Source organism: Carettochelys insculpta, chromosome 13 (genome assembly GCF_033958435.1).
Source record: "Carettochelys insculpta isolate YL-2023 chromosome 13, ASM3395843v1, whole genome shotgun sequence".
NCBI classification, from domain to species: domain Eukaryota; kingdom Metazoa; phylum Chordata; order Testudines; family Carettochelyidae; genus Carettochelys; species Carettochelys insculpta.
In genome coordinates, this window is record NC_134149.1 from 28,648,240 (window position 1) to 28,664,564 (window position 16,325).

A 16,325-nucleotide genomic window follows, 5' to 3' on the forward strand; every position below is an offset into this window, starting at 1 on the left:
ACCAGCCCTTAGACCAGGTCTACACTAGACATTAAAGTCAATTGTAGATATGCAATTATAGCTATGGCAGTTGTGTAGTCAAAATTGACTTGTCCACAGCTGACTTCCTTGGCCATCCTCACAGAGGGAGGTTGATGGGAGAAACTCTCCCGTTAACCATCCTCACTCCTTGCAATACAGATGAGTATAGAGGTCAACTTCTGACCATAGATAATTCCATTTTGTGTGTCCCTACTACACGCATGAAATCAAACCACAGAAGATCGACCCTGACTCGGTTAGTCATCTGCATAGTGAAGACACACCCTCACCAATGAGTGGCAGGACCTTGCCCCGGGGAAGTAAATGGGAGGTCTTAATTTGACTTAAAAGGTCAGGGCTGCTTGCTTTTGGCCATGTATCACTGGATTTTTTTTTTTTTTTTTAAATTATTACGTACTATGGAAGTCCTCTCATAATAAATATAAGTACAGATTGCTATCTTTGATAAAATATTTACTGATCCTCATTTTATTATTTCAGGAAGCTGAAGCACTGGCAAAACAGCAAGCATGAATTTCAACTGCCTTAAATGTTCTGCAAAGGGAACTTCCACGGCTTTTTGTAAAATAGTAAAATTGTCTCTGCTTCAAGAAAAATAGATTTAATTTCTAATATTTTGATTGGTACTTGCAGCATCCACGATAAATGAATATAAATTTGAGCACAATGAACATGGAAACATTAGGGTAGAGAGCATGGAGATGCTTTGGCAAAGTTGGAATCATAGGAAACCAAATCAGAAGTGATTTGATTTAAAATGGCTTAAACTATGTCTGGGCAATTGCATCGATTTTTGTAAACTTAAAGAAACATATTTTAGTACTAATTATGCAGATAAACTTACACATCAAGATCCAGCTATTTAAACATAGGAGACGACAAGCAACAACATAAAACCTTATCAGATAACTCTAGTGCCTGAATTGCCTCAAATGTTATTGTACAATACAAAAAAATACAGTAATTTCTTAATTTTTTTAAAAATTATGGTATAAAAAGAAATTGTACGTGTTGTGTTGTGTGGTATAGTAACTGTTGTAATTGCCTGTGGAAATTGACATTTGTTCTTTGGTAGAAAGAAAATTTGAGATTGTATTGTAACACATTGTACAGATCTTAAAAATGTTGCCATGTACTCCTCATTTAAGTGACCAGTGTGGGCCCTTTCCACACACAGAGTGGATAGCATTTCCATTGGTACATTCACCAGAGAGCTGCCTAACCCATGACTTGATTGCATGTTTGTGTTGAAGATTTACTGTACTTCAGTGAAATAGGCACACATGTAGATGGAGTGTCACAAATAAGCCAAAATGGTCAGACATGTTATTTCCTTGCATGTCTAAGAGCTAAAGCTTTTTATATAATATTCTTATGCTACAGGTTCACATAGTTCGTAGTTTCCAACATTTGGCTACATGTTCTAATCATCAGTTGCAAATAGGAGTGTTTCATATGGGGAACAAAAAGTAAATGTTTGGCTTGTAAGACATATTTGAGGAAGGAGAGAGGTTTCTTTCCAGTTTTAAAAGTAGGTTTGTATTGTCGTGGATTAGTGAATCCTGCTCAAGAACAGCATCCTGAATTGGTGAATTCACCAAGTGCAATATTAACCCATTCCATGCCTTAAGTTAAACATTTGGCAAAGGGGCATTCCCATAGTTTTGCATGTTGTGGCTATCCATTGGAAAAATCATGGAGACCTATTTAAAGCTAACTGTAGGTGCACCTGAAGGTGGTAAGTAGTAGTTCTAAAATTTACATGTGATTTTTTTAAAATGTATCTTGCATGGTATAAACCACTCTGACTTCCCAAAATCATCAGCGTCATAAAACAGTGTTACACAGCCTCCACTGTAGTTGAAAGGGCATTCAAAAAGCACAGCAAACATATATCTTCATCCGCTTTATAATGACATAATAACCAGCGTTATGGTACAGATCAGCAAAGGAGTTATAAAGTTTTTATGCCACTTGCATACTGAAGCGTAGCATATCATGACAACACCTTTACGTATATTGATGCAATAAAAGTTACGTAGTGCTTTAAAATGCTTCCCAACACATTTATAATTCTAAGATCCAAAATTAGTACCAGAATAGAAATAGAGTGAATTATATGTAAAACAGATCTTTAAATATTTTACTATTGTCAACATGTATTTTAGGCTCTGCGTTTCCCAAGTTACAAGAAGTGTCTTCATCAACACCTAGCTTAAGTAGTAGAGAAATGTGTTGTTGAGAATAGTCTGACTCCCACAAAAGTCAATGGCAAAATTTTCATAGATTACAGCATGATCAGGACTGGGCCTGTAATAGTATTGGGAACCTGATTACAGGTTCTGCCTCTCAACTCTGGTACGCTCTCATCCAGTTGCTGGACCCAGAGAGTACTGGGCTGTGGCTGGCTGGTGCAGGAGCCTTTGCCTGCCTCACAACAGTGGGGCCAGGAGCTGGAGTTCTCCTCTGCCCCATGGCAACACCAGGGAGCCTGGGCTGGGGCCACAGCAGCCTCTAAAGTGCAGGGCTGTCTGGGACCAGAAGGTCCCAAATATTCCAGACAAGGGAGGTGCAACCTGTAGTTATATTAGCATTTGGTCTGTCTCTCTAATTGTGAGCCTCAGAATAGACATTTTGTCATTTCTGCTTACATATCCTGACTCTTGTCCCTGTTTATATGAAGCTAGGATGATTAAGTGGTGCCTAATCTTCAGGATGAACTCACAGCACATTTTGTGGCTTCTCTCTAACAGGCTTACTATTAATTGCTGGTGGAGGTAGGGGAATGGGAGAGACAAGAAAACTATTGTTGAGTTTATTTTTGTTATTTTAAATCAAGTGTCTATCTTTAATGATTCAGCATTACTCAAGTTTTTTTTTTCCTAAATAAGATCTCTGGTATTATTGGCAGTATCTCTTGTATGCCTAGACCTATTAAGCAAGGAAATGAATAAGAATATTGAAAGGAGTTTTGTGAAGAAAATGGAATCTGGCACACAAGTTGCTATACTCCTGTTAAGTCACTGATTCCTGTGTACATGTGGCATTCCTTTTTGTGGCTTGCACTCATTATTTGAAGGAGCCAAATTTTGTCAGCTCACCGATGCAAAACTTGTTTCAGAATGGTCATCTCTATTTCTGATCTTTGAGGAAGTTGCCAGGTTTTAAGAAAGCAGTGTCAGTTCCCCCTTCCAGTCCGTCCTCTTTACCATATGGCAACGCTCAAGCCACCTCTGCATTCCCGAGGGAGCACTGTTAAAACAGGGAGGGCTTATTTCTTCTGGGGAACAAAGCATAAACATAAACTGAAAACTATCTAAGAGGTCTGTTTTTGTTTTGGCCTATATTAATATACATTTCATTAATGTGGTTTAGGGGTGACGGGGTTGAGAGAATATACCTGTATGGTGTTCTGAACACATGGGTTCTGCAGTTCACATTACTGCATTTTTAGATCAGTTATGGATGTTGTAGCTTAGGAAGAACTTGTTCATTTCTTCCAGTTGCTCTTTCCCCCCCACCCTCCCATATAGAATGCGAGAGAGCAAGACATCAAACTCTTTTATTCTGACTAATTATGTATCATTCCAATAAAGTTGTTTGGTGTTTTCTCATTATATTAGGGTTTTTTGTTCTGGTTTTTTTGGCTTGGTATTTTAACTGATGGAAAGAATCAGCTCCTGTTCATTCGCCAAGCAAATCTGAGAGTTTTCAACCAAAAGTACAGCTTTAAAATTTCAGTATCTGGAACAGCTGCAAAACTAATAGATACCCTGTCCTCGCATTATTATTAATTCATATTAACAGTTTTTTGTGCCTTGTTGCTTTAAGATTTATTCGCCTTTTTGATGTATCCACAACACTCAAATGATCTGTGTTAGAAAATGGGTGTCAAATACAGATCATATCCCATGTTCACATTTCCTCCCCCAAACTAACAGTGAACCCAGTTGATCTAGATTCGTAGTTCTCAACCAGGCTTACTTGTACCCCTTATGGTACACAGAGGTTTTCCGGGGGGTACATCAATTCGTGTAGCTATTTGTCTAGTTTCGGAACAAGCCATGTAAAAATCACTAGTGAAGGCAGTAATCACTAACATTTCATATGACATGTTTATACAGCTCTGTGTACTGTACCCCGAAGAATAAGTACAATACTTATATTCCAGTTGATTTTATATGGTAAAAATGAGAAAATAAGGAATTTTCAAGAATAGTGTGCTGTGAGGGTTTTTGTATTTTTAGATTTGATTTTGTAAGCATGCAGTTTTTAATTGTGGTGATAAATCCGACTCCTGAAAAGGGCACAGTAGCCTGGAAAGGTTTGGAACCACAGATCTAGAATATATGGATAGATGAACCAGCTTCAGCCTTTTGTAGTGAAGCTTGTTATACAACCTAGCCTGCTTTGCCACAGTGGATATTGAACAAGGTTGAACCTGTCTAAAAGTGGGACGAGTGTGTTCAAGCTGGTGACAGGAAGGATAGTGGGTCACATGATTGACATAACATTAAATTAAAACATAGTTCATTTTTATAATGCAGGGATTGCTGTAGGGCTACTAAGTAGCTGGGACAGAAATCTAATGTTTGCTTTTATTTAAAAATTCTTTATATCCTCTCCTCAAGATAGTTAAAAAAATCATTCACCTTGGGACCTGATCCTGCTACCCCTGTGCATGGGAAAGTCATGCTGAGCTCCATGGCAGTTTTTAGCCTGAGTCTGTGACAAGATCAGAATATATAGATGCAGCCGTGGAATAAAGTTCCCTGGTAAATAACTCTTTTTCAGCAGATCAGGAAGCAGCATATTAAGGGCCTGGTCCTGCCATCCTTACTTATGTGATGGAGAGTAATCCTGACTCATAGAAAACTGCGAGCAGGAGTGAGAATTTCCAGAATTGGGCCCTAATTCAACTGCAGTAGTGATATTTGATCTGGCTGGTAGATTCAGTAGCCAAATGATAGTCCTTGGAGGGTCTATATGCTTTAGACATTTAGTTATTAAATCAGCTAGAAGTCCTCTACTTGATGCTATGGAAGCACTCCACTGAATTCCCAACCATAAGCTGTACTGCACAGGGAGTCACAGAATTCCAAATTATATTCATGTGTTCTCAGTTAAACTATCATTTGTATGTGTGTGTGTTTAGGCTTTTTGAAAGCATTTTTGAATGAGGAAAGGCATATTTACTTACCCACTTATAGGATGACCTTTTTTCTTGTGTCAAAACTGAATAAAGCAGAATTGGGAGCAGTTATTACAGTTACTGTCATATTTTTGAAAAGTGTCTTAGATCTGGTGCGTCTTCCACTCCCATTTGCCATTATTTGATGTTTTAATAAGTGGTCCATAATGTCATTTAGGAAAAGTGTCTTTTGATGTGGTGTCTCATTACAAGGAATTCTACTTGTTTATCCCTTTTATTGTTTCACTTGTATAACATGTTTATTTCATGTTTCCATTACTGTTTTTTAAAAGGTTAGTCTTAAAAGCAATGAATATTGGTACTCAGAAATGTAAAGCTCTTCAATAAAAAATGAATTCCAAAAATCTGTAGTAGAAAACTGCATGTCTTTATTTAATGTTTACTGAACTTGCCATTTCAGGTTACAGTGGTATGCATGATAAGAATAAACCTTTATGTACACAAAGGTGGTTTACAATTTTTTTTTTGTATTCTGAACCTGTATATTTTGTTGTTTGTTGAAGCATTTCAGCATTGGCCACTCATTACTCAATGGTATTTGGAACTATAGTGGGAACAGGAATACCTCTGCGATATGTGTTGCTAATTCAGTCTGGCTACATCTACACTTGGGCAAAACTTCAAAATGGCCATGCTAATGTCCAAATAGGAGAATACTAATGAGGTGCTGAAATGAATATTCTGTGCCTCATTAGCATGCTGCTGGCCACAGCACTTTGAAAGTGCCACATTTCGCTCATGCGCAGCTCATCCTTTTCTAAACAAACATTGAAATCTCCTTATTTCTATTCTCATGCTAATGAGGCAATGAATATTCATTTCAGCACTTAATTGGTATTCTCCAATTTGGCCATTAGCATGGCCATTTGAGTTTTGCACAAGTGTAGACACGGCTTCTTTGTTTATCTTGTGTGTAGAGGAGTCATAGTTAGCGCTTTTTAGAGGTTAATGAACTTTGTGGCTATGTTTTCACTGCTGAGTTAGTTTACATTGAGTGAAAGTGGCCATTCTGCAAAATAGCAGTTGAGCTATTGTTTCTACCCTGGCACTGTAGTCTCTCGAGTGAAGCGCTAAGACTTTTGGGAAATATCCCAGAGTTCTCTGCACTGCTGGAAATTGAACTGCTCTGTGAATACTTCCCCAGTGAAGCACAAGAGAACTTGCTTGTGATTTCAAAATACACTTTGGGAACTGTGGGAAAGCATTGGAGGACTAGTGCCACTCTTTTGGAACCAGTTTGCATCCACACTGCACAGGTGGCTGTGTTAGCAGCTGAGCTGTGCTTAAACTTTAGACTACAGTCCCTGTCAGGCCAGTTCACTTGAGTTCAAAGCAGCACTATCATTAGGAGGTTTTGTATGTGGACAGCATTTATCTTGGGGGCAAAAGTTGTTACAATTCTAATTAACTTTGCAGTGAAGAGCCCAGAGTTCTTAAATCCAATAGCTAACTTAGCGTAAAATCTTAGTAAAGACAAACTAGTGTGAAATTTCCACACAAATTAGCAGATCACATTAAAGACTAGATTTCCCAGTAGGCATTAAGTTGACCTCCTAACCTGTAAAAATTAGCTAATTTCCTTCAGTTTACACTGAAATGATTGGAGTGCACGTTAGCAGTATATGTATGTGCGGTCATTGGAAGATTTTCCTTATTGGTACCCATTGGGTCAGCTGTGGTGCCCCCTAGAATGGTGCCTCCATTGCGTAGTATATAATTCCCTGATGACCTGTCTTCTGCTGAGTTCCTTTCCGGTGACACTTGTTGGAGCTTTGGAAGTTGTTCATCTCTTGTGTATATAGTTGCTCTTCCAAGAGTGAGCAGTTAAGTAGGGTTCCCCCAGCTTTTTCTACTTAACCTTTCCCTCCTTTTGAGGTGCACAGCAGCTCCAGTTTTTCAAACAGGACAATATATGTGGGAAACACATGCAGAGGAGATCTGCAAAGAGCTTAAGTTGTGGACTAAGCAAGAAAGGGACCAGCTCTGGAGTCCAGACTCCAGCCACAGGTACAGGACACAGTACAAACTCCCATGGTGTGTAACACACTGGCTTTAGAGTGGGAAGTTTCATCACTGCATAGAAATGAGCAGAAGGAGCATCCTTAGTGCTTCCCTCTACAAAAGATGGGTTTTCTCAGCATAGCACTGGTCTCACTCCCAGGTGCTGCAGAAGAAGAACGACTGGGGCTGTTTTCCTAGCAAGAGAGTCAGCAAGACCTGGAGGTCGTGCAGCTCATATCAGGCCCCCACAGACTGAGCCCCTTGGGTAGGAAAGGTCAAGTCCAGTCTTAATGGATTCTGTGGTGTGCCAGGTGTTGAAGGATGACCTGGAACCTTTCCTCCACACCTGATATATTTGAGCTGGCTACAGACCTCGTAGGGCTAACAGCACTGGCCTTGTCTGTGGTGCCATCCACAGTGCTTCTCTCAGCCCTCACAGCACCATACACGACACCAACCTGGGCATCACGTCATGCCCTCAGCACTGCCACCCGTAGCACTGCGTGCTGAGCCCATGTACCTTTGCCCAACACACCACTCTTGCCGCTGGCACCTCATGCAGCACAAGTCATACCTTCCCCAAGTGCTCTGGCATTAGGGCTAGTTTCGGCACCAAGTACAATGTCTGACTCCATTGCAGTTGTTCCCCTCGTTACCGATCTCCAGTGTTGTCTAGGTCTGCTCCTCCATGGGTAGGCTTGGAATACACTTCTGACTTGGACATCAAGTTTTGTGTCTTGCAGCTTGCTGTACACGTCCTGCTCTTGGCACTGCTCTTGGGATTGCCAGGCTGATGCACCGATGGCACCTGTAATGTCCTGGCTTCCTCAATGGCAGGCCTCAATGCAGTGGGCCTTTTGCACAACGGGTCTACCACCAGAGTCAGAGCCCAAGGCCCACTTCTGGGGCAGCCTCTGTGGCCTCCTCAACCTAGGCACTTCCCTTGGTGACCTCAGTAGATCTGGCACTTCTCCTGTTCCTAAAGACCCAACTAGTGCCCATGAGAGCTCAGGTGAGTAGCCAGTCACTGCATTCCCATCTTCATCTGCCCCTCCTAGCTAGCTTCCAGAGGAGGGCTCTGCCAGGGCATCTGAGGGCCAGAAAAACCCTGTCCCACCCATGACATTTTCCTCCTCTTCACCAGATGAGATGGTCCCCTTGTCCCCTCCATTCACTGACTCAAAGACTATCAGGATGTGCTGAGGTATATGGCTCAGAGCCTCAACATGCCCTCTGAGGAGATCATCAAAAAATCTAATTCAAGGGTGGCACTTTGGTCTCTGAGGGCCCTTATCTCTTAACATCCAGGCCACTACTAAGGTGCTGTGACAGACCCCGGTTTTGATTGCACCTACAGTCATGGTGGTTGTCAGGCATTACTTTGTCCCTCAAAAGATATGCAAAGAACTGTTCATTCACTCACACCCAGAGACACTGGTAGTCAGTGTGGTGAACCATAAGGAGCGCCAAGGCCAGCCAGAGTCAATCCTCAAAATAAGGAGGGGAGGATGCTGGACCTCTTCGGTCACAAGGTCGTCTCAACTGGGGGTCTCCAGCTCTGCATTTTGAACCAGCAGGTGGCACTAAGTTGCTATGCATTTTAACTCCTGGAACATACTGGCTATGTCTACACTAAGAGAAATCTTTGAAATAGCTATGCTAATAGCCATTTTGAAGAATACTAATGAGGCACTGAGATGCATATTCACTGCCTCATTAGCATGCCACCGGCTGCAGCACTTTGAAATTGCTGCTTTTCGCTCCCTTGTGGCTCGTCCAGACGGGGTCCTTTTCAAAAGGAAAGGACCCCACCAACTTTGAAATCCCCTTATTCCTATCAAAAGAATGCATATGCATTCCTGTCAGCTGAAATGAATATTCAGCGCCTCATTAGCATGCTGCCAGCCACAGCACTTCGAAATTGCAGCTTTTTGCTCCCCCACTGCTTGTCTAGACTGAGGTCTATTTTGAAAGGACCTCACCAACTTCAAAATCCCTTTCTTCCTGATAGTAAAGCTGATTAGGAATAAGGGGATTTCAAAGTTGGTGGGGTCCTTTTGAAAAGGACCCATATCTGGATGAGCCATGGGAGCAAAAACTGGCAATTTCGAAGTGCCATGGGTGGTGGTATGCTAATGAGGTGCTGAATATGCATTTCAGTGCCTCATTAGTATTCTTCAAAAGGGTCATTAGCATGGCTATTTTGAAGATTTCTCTTAGTGTGGATACAGCCCCTGTTGAAGTTCCAGGAGCTCCTCCAATTGGAAGTCGGGCAGAAATTTGCCACCATACTGTAAGAAGACTGAACTGTTGCCAGAGCCTCTCTGCAGGTGTCTTTAGACTGGGACATCTTGGCAGCATGGACAATGGTCACAGCCATTATCATGTGGTACAGCTTTTGGCTGCATGTGTCTGACCTGCCAGCAGAGGCCCCAACATATCCTCTAGGGTCTCCCCGTCAGTTGGTGCAGGCCTGTTCAATGAGAAGGCTGATTCTCTCCCGCGTAGCCTGAAGGACTCCAAGGCCATGCTAAATCCTTGGGGATCCATACTCTAGCCCTCTATCAGAAGCCATTCAAGCCCCAGATGCCTTCACAGTTCTGTGCCACTCTGCCCAGGCAGGACTACATCCATCACAGGGGCAGGTGGAATAAATGGAGGGGCCTTCTTTGGGCCTCCACGTGATGAGGCTCTCTAAGCAGCCATTGAGCTCCAGCCTCCACTTTTGAAGATGCACCTGGGGATGGAGCACCAGTTCACATCCCTGATCTTTCTCCACCTTTTGTGAAACATCTATCCCTCTTCTACCATGTCTGGGCCTACATCACCTTACATTGTCGGTTGTTGAGCATGTTAGGAGTGGGATATTCTATTCAGTTGTGCACCTTCCCACTCCCCTTCCCTGTCTCCTTTTAGGGATGTTTCTCACAAGCAACTCTTTTTCAGGAGGTATATTTGCTTCTCACTCTAGGGACAATAGAGGAGATTCTTCTGGGGTTTCTTATGCTCAAGGTGGAGAGGGGCGTATGCCCTATCCTAGACCTATGAAACTTCAGTGCATTCATAAAGAAGTTCAGGTTCTGGATGGTCTCCTTGGCTACCGTCATTCCTTCCCTGGATCCAGGGGACTTGTACACTGCCCTCAACGCATGCTTTCACATATCTATCATTCCATCACACAGACAATTCCTGAGATTTGTATTAGCAGGTTAACACTCTCAGTTCACCTTGCTTCCATTTGGTCTTGCCACTGCACCTTGCATCTCTACAAAATGCAGGGTGGTTGCAGCCTTCATGTGCAAAAACGGGCTGCAGATCTCCCTACTTGGACAACTGACTCATCCAGGGCAAGTCCTGAACCGCATGGTATTTGTCCACATTCACACACCTTGGCCTCATTCTAAAAATGACCAAGTCCATGTTGATCACTCCACAGCAACTCTGTGGACTGGCTAGTGACCCTTCCTCCAACAACTCTGAAATCCCTCAACTGGTCACTTCAACCATAGGTGGTGTGTGCAGGGGTGCCCTTCACCAAACCTCAGTCAACCATCTCTCCAACTACAGACATCTCTGACGTAGTTGGGCGTGCACTGGCGAATCCTCTGGACTCAGGGTTTATGGTCTCTGCTAGAAAATCACTGCACATCATCAGGGAGCTCAGGGCAGTTTGCCTGGTTTGTCAGACGTTCCTGTCTGCAAATGCAAGGCAAGTGCACCTTTGTGCTGACAGACAACTCTGCAGTGATAACCTATATAAATTAACAGACTCTCACTCTTCTCTCCAATGCGAAGAAGCTCTCCGATTATGGAGCTTCTGGATAGCTTACTACATCCAGCTGCAGCCAGCATATATGCCAGGGACACCCAATGACCTAGCAGATTGCCTCAGCTGCACTTTCAGGGATCACAAGTGGTCCATTAGAAAAGATGTAGCCCTCTTCATTTTCCAGAGGTAGGGCCATCCTTGGGTCTACCTGCTCATGACTCAGTAGAGGGTCCTCCTCAAGATTCATCAGGACAAGGTGGTAGTCATCCTCGTAGTACTACTATGGCCTAGGCAGCACTGGTTCTCTATGCTGCTGACCCTATCAATGGACAGGCTAATGTCTTTTCCTCTGCTCTCAGACCTCAGAACGCAAGATGATGGCCAGCTATGGCACCCAAACCTGGAGTCGGTCCACCTCATGGCATGGAAACTGCACTGTTGAAATGCAGCGCTCTGAATCAGTCAGGGAGGTCTTACTGGGAAGCCATAAGCTCTCCACCCATGCTACCTCCCTGATAAAGTGGAAATGCTTTTCACTTTGGTTCCTTCAATGGGGTATGTCCCCATAGCAAGCCACTATCCCCTTCCTATGTGACTATCTCCTATACTTGAAGCACCAATGGCTGTACCATTAATTAAGGTTCACCTTGTGCTATCTCTGTGTTCTATCTGAGCTTGGATGGCTGACCCTCTTTGGTAAACCAATGATTTGGTGCATTCTTAAAGGTTTGGACAGATTGTACCACCAAGCAGGACAGCCAGTACCACAGTGGGACCTCAGTCTGGTCCTTTTCTGGCTTGCAGGACTGCTGTTTTAGCCAATGGCTACCTGCCCCCTCTCCTACCTGTACCTCAAGTTGGCCACCTTAGTGACTATAACATTGGCCAGACAGGTGTTGGAGCTGTGGGTACTCACCTCTGAGCCCCTAAACATCATCATTTCTAAAGACAAGGTGCAGCCGCATCCACACCCTGCATTCCTACCAAAGGCAGCATAGCCTTTCCAGGTAAATTAGGACATCTTTCTGATGGTGTTCTTCCTAAAACCCCATCCTACCAACAGGAGGAGATGGTTCCATTCCCTGGAGGTGAGACGTGTCTTGGCTTTTTACACTGAGTGCACCAAACAATTTCACAAATTGCCACAGGTCTTTGTGGCTATAGCTGAGAGAATGAAGGGATTCTTGATTACATCCAAAAGTCTCTCATGCTGGATCACATCATGCACTAAAATCTTCTCTGACTTGGCCAAACCCCCAGCCCCACCATTGACTGCTCACTCCACCAGAGTGCAAGCATGGGTGGTATTCCTGTTACAGGTTTTTATCCAGGACATCTGCAGAGCAGCAAAGTGATCATCCATACTTTATTGTACATTATGCTATCACTTAACAGGCATGGGGTAATGTGGCATTTGGTAGGGCAGTTCTGCAAACAGCAGCTGTTCAGGGTCCTAACCCTCCTCCATACTATTTGCTTCTCAGTCAGATATTGGAGTGTGCTTGAGCAATCATTTGGAGAATTTTAAAAAAAAACAAGTTACGTACCTTGTGTAACTGTTCTTCAAGATGTGTTACATATGGGAATGGACATGAGCAACACATCTTGAAGAAGCATGGGGGCAGTGAAAGATATTTACAATGGTATGTTATCACAAGCTTGCAAATGATCAACTTGAGCTTATTAGAAGCAGGAAGCCTGCTAAAAAAGCAGTGGGGCCCTTGGACAATAACGATATAAAAGGAGCGATCAAGGAAGACAGTGCCATTGCGGAGCGATTAAATGATTTCTTTGCTTCAGTCTTCACGGCTGAGGATGTTACAGAGGTTCCTAAATCTGAGCCAGCCTTTTTAGGTGACAAATCTGAGGAACTCAGTCAGATTGAAGTGACATTAGAGGAGGTTTTGGAGTTAATTGATAAGCTGAACAGTAACAAGTCTCCAGGACCAGACGGCATTCACCCAAGGGTTCTGAAAGAACTCAAATGTGAAATTGCGGAGTTATTAACAGTGGTTTGTAACCTATCCTTTAAATCCACTTTGGTACCAAATGACTGGAAGACGGCCAATATAACGCCAATATTTAAAAAAGGCTCTAGAGGAGACCCTGGCAATTATAGACCGATAAGTTTAACATCAGTACCAGGCAAATTAGTAGAAACACTAGTAAAGAATAAAATTGCAAGGCACGTAGAAGAGCACGAATTGTTAGGCAAAAGTCAGCATGGTTTCTGCAGAGGGAAGTCGTGTCTAACTAATTTATTAGAATTCTTTGAAGGGGTTAATAAACATGCGGACAAGGGGCACCCAGTGGACATAATATACCTAGATTTCCAGAAAGCCTTTGACACGGTCCCACACCAAAGGCTTTTATGTAAATTAGGTGGTCATGGGATAGGAGGAAAGATCCTTTCATGGATCGGGAATTGGTTAAAAGACAGAAAACAAAGGGTGGGAATAAATGGTAAATTTTCACAATGGAGGAGGGTAACTAGTGGTGTTCCCCAGGGGTCAGTCCTGGGACCGATCCTGTTCAACTTGTTCATCAGTGATCTAGAAAATGAGGTAAGCAGTGAGGTGGCAAAGTTTGCAGAGGACACCAAGTTGTTCAGGACAGTCAAAACCAAAAGGGATTGTGAAGAACTACAAAAAGATCTCAGCAAACTGAGTGATTGGGCAGCAAAATGGCAAATGAAATTTAATGTGGGTAAGTGTAAGGTAATGCATGTTGGAAAAAATAACCCAAATTACACATACTACATGATGGGGTCAAATTTAGCTACGACAGATCAGGAAAGGGATCTTGGAGTTATAGTGGATAGTTCTCTGAAGACATCCACGCAGTGTGCAGCGGCAGTTAGTAAGGCAAATAGGATGTTAGGAATTATTAAAAAAGGGATCGATAATAAGACAAAAGATATCATACTTCCCCTATATAAAACTATGGTACGCCCACATCTTGAGTACTGCGTGCAGATGTGGTCTCCTCACCTCAAAAAAGATATATTGGCATTAGAAAAGGTTCAGAAAAGGGCGACTAAGATGATTAGGGGCTTGGAACGGGTCCCATATGGGGAGAGGCTAGAGAGACTGGGACTTTTCAGTTTGGAAAAGAGGCGATTGAGGGGCGATATGATAGAGGTATATAAAATCATGAATGGTGTGGAGAAAGTGAATATAGAAAAATTATTTACCTTTTCCCATAATACAAGAACTAGTGGACACCAAATGAAATTGATGGGTAGTAGGTTCAAAACTAATAAAAGGAAATTTTTCTTCACACAGCGCACAGTCAACCTGTGGAACTCCTTGCCCGAGGAGGCTGTGAAGGCCAGGACTCTATTAGGGTTTAAAAAAGAGCTTGATAAATTTTTGCAGGTTAGGTCCATAAATGGCTATTAGCCAGGGATAAAGTATGGTGCCCTAGCCTTCAGAACAAGGGCAGGAGATGGATGGCAGGAGATAAATCACTTGATCATTGTCTTCTGTTCTCCTTCTCTGGGGCACCTGGCATTGGCCACCGTCGGCAGATGGGATGCTGGGCTGGATGGACCTTTGGTCTGACCCAGTATGGCCATTCTTATGTTCTTATATCTCATTTATGAGCCTCCTTTAAGGTAAGAATTACAGCTTTTCTTTGCTATAGCTGCACGTATGGACTCCCAGTTACATCCCAGGGTCAATCAATGAAACTGTGAGCTGGACTATCAGGCTGGGAACAAGCTGACCATAGAACTATTGGTCTGGAAGGGACTCCCAAGAAGTCAAGCCTAGGTCTTATCATTGAGAACCAACTAAACCTAATTCATCCTTGACAGTTTTGTTTCTTCAATCTGTTCTCACCGACCTCCAATGACAGTCTATTCCAGAGCTTAACTACTCTTAGTTAGAATGTTTTTCTTAATAGCTTGCATAAATCTTCCTAGCTGCAGATTGTTAATTATTTCTTAGGTGAACATGGAGAACAATTGATCACCATCCTCTTTATAACAGAAGGATGTTAACAAATTCCCCATTTTTCTTTGCTCAAGACTTTGAGATGCCCATTTTTTTAAAACTTTTGTCATAGAACAGGAAGTCTCAAACATTTTTGTTGTTCTGCTCTGGTCTCTAATTTGTTCACATATTTCCCAAAGTCTGCCATCCAGAAGTGGGCACAGTACCCCCACCCATACCAATCTGACAATAACATTACTTCCTGTCTTCCATACAGTTTGTCTGTAGTTCATCATATTGACTCAATTTGTAATCCACTCTAAGCTCCAGGTCCTTTTTAGCAGTATTATCACTTAACCAGCTCTCAAATTTGTAATTATGAATTGATTTTTCCTTTGCTTCACTTACAATGTGCATTTGTCTTTATTGAATTTGGTCTTTGTTGATTTCAGCTCAATTCTCCAGTTTGTCAAGAACGTTTTACTTAGTTCTCTCATCTGAAGTGTTTACTACTACTTCTAGCTTGGTGTCATCAGATTTTATAAGCATCCTATCCAAGATATTAATGGAAGCATTGAACACCATTGGACCCAGGAATGGTGTTCCCTTTTAGGCTGTGCGCTTTGGCAGCTATCCAGCAGAAATTAAAATGCCACCCCGCTGATTTACAGGCACCCACCGATGGCAGCATGTGTTTCTATTGTTGGTGCACATCCACACATGCCTCAGAGCATGTAACAAAATTTATTCTGAACAAGGATGTCAAAAATAGAGGGAAAATTGCTCAGGATTGACTCCCATGGGCCTCCAGTAGATGTGTCCTCTTGGTTTGACAGCAGTGTACAACTTTTAACCAGTACCATATAGTAATGTAATCTATACAACATTTCCCTAGTTTGAGAATGTCATGATTCTAAAATCAAGATCCATCTCATCTACTGCTTTTTTGTTTTAACATGAAGCACTTTGTGGACATATGGACAACTTTGACATTTGACAGAAACACTAAAGAAGGGAAGTCTGACTGAGAGGGGAATTCATATTATTTGTTAAACCCATCATGGAAAGGCTCTCCATAAGGATTCAACATCATTAAACATTTAGGTTCACTACCGCTGACTGTGCATTTTGGTATCAGGGAATCTATCCCTCAGGCCCACATCCCAGTCAAGCACTGGCTAAACATGGTTGGTTCTGCTGTGACCCACTAGACTCCTGCTGGCTCTTAAATGCCATGGATTACCTATCTCATAGAACTGGAAGGGACTTTCAGAGGTCATCAAGTCCAGTCTCCTGCCCTCACAGCAGGACCATGCCTGACCTTTGTTTACAAAAAAAATCTTTTTTGCCCAATTACTAAATGGGG

At 42.5% G+C, this 16,325-nt stretch overlaps 1 protein-coding gene across 1 annotated transcript in view; it reads left to right on the top strand.

The window, feature by feature from the left end:
• Nucleotides 1-5,598, top strand: part of SH3BGRL (SH3 domain binding glutamate rich protein like) — a 55,771-nt gene extending 50,173 nt beyond the window's left edge. Inside the window, exon 4 of the mRNA XM_075007693.1 lies at nucleotides 523-5,598. Coding sequence (XP_074863794.1) covers nucleotides 523-555 — 33 coding nt within the window. The 3' untranslated portion in view covers nucleotides 556-5,598. The remainder of the gene's footprint in view (nucleotides 1-522) is intronic.
• Nucleotides 5,599-16,325: the final 10,727 nt, after the last annotated feature.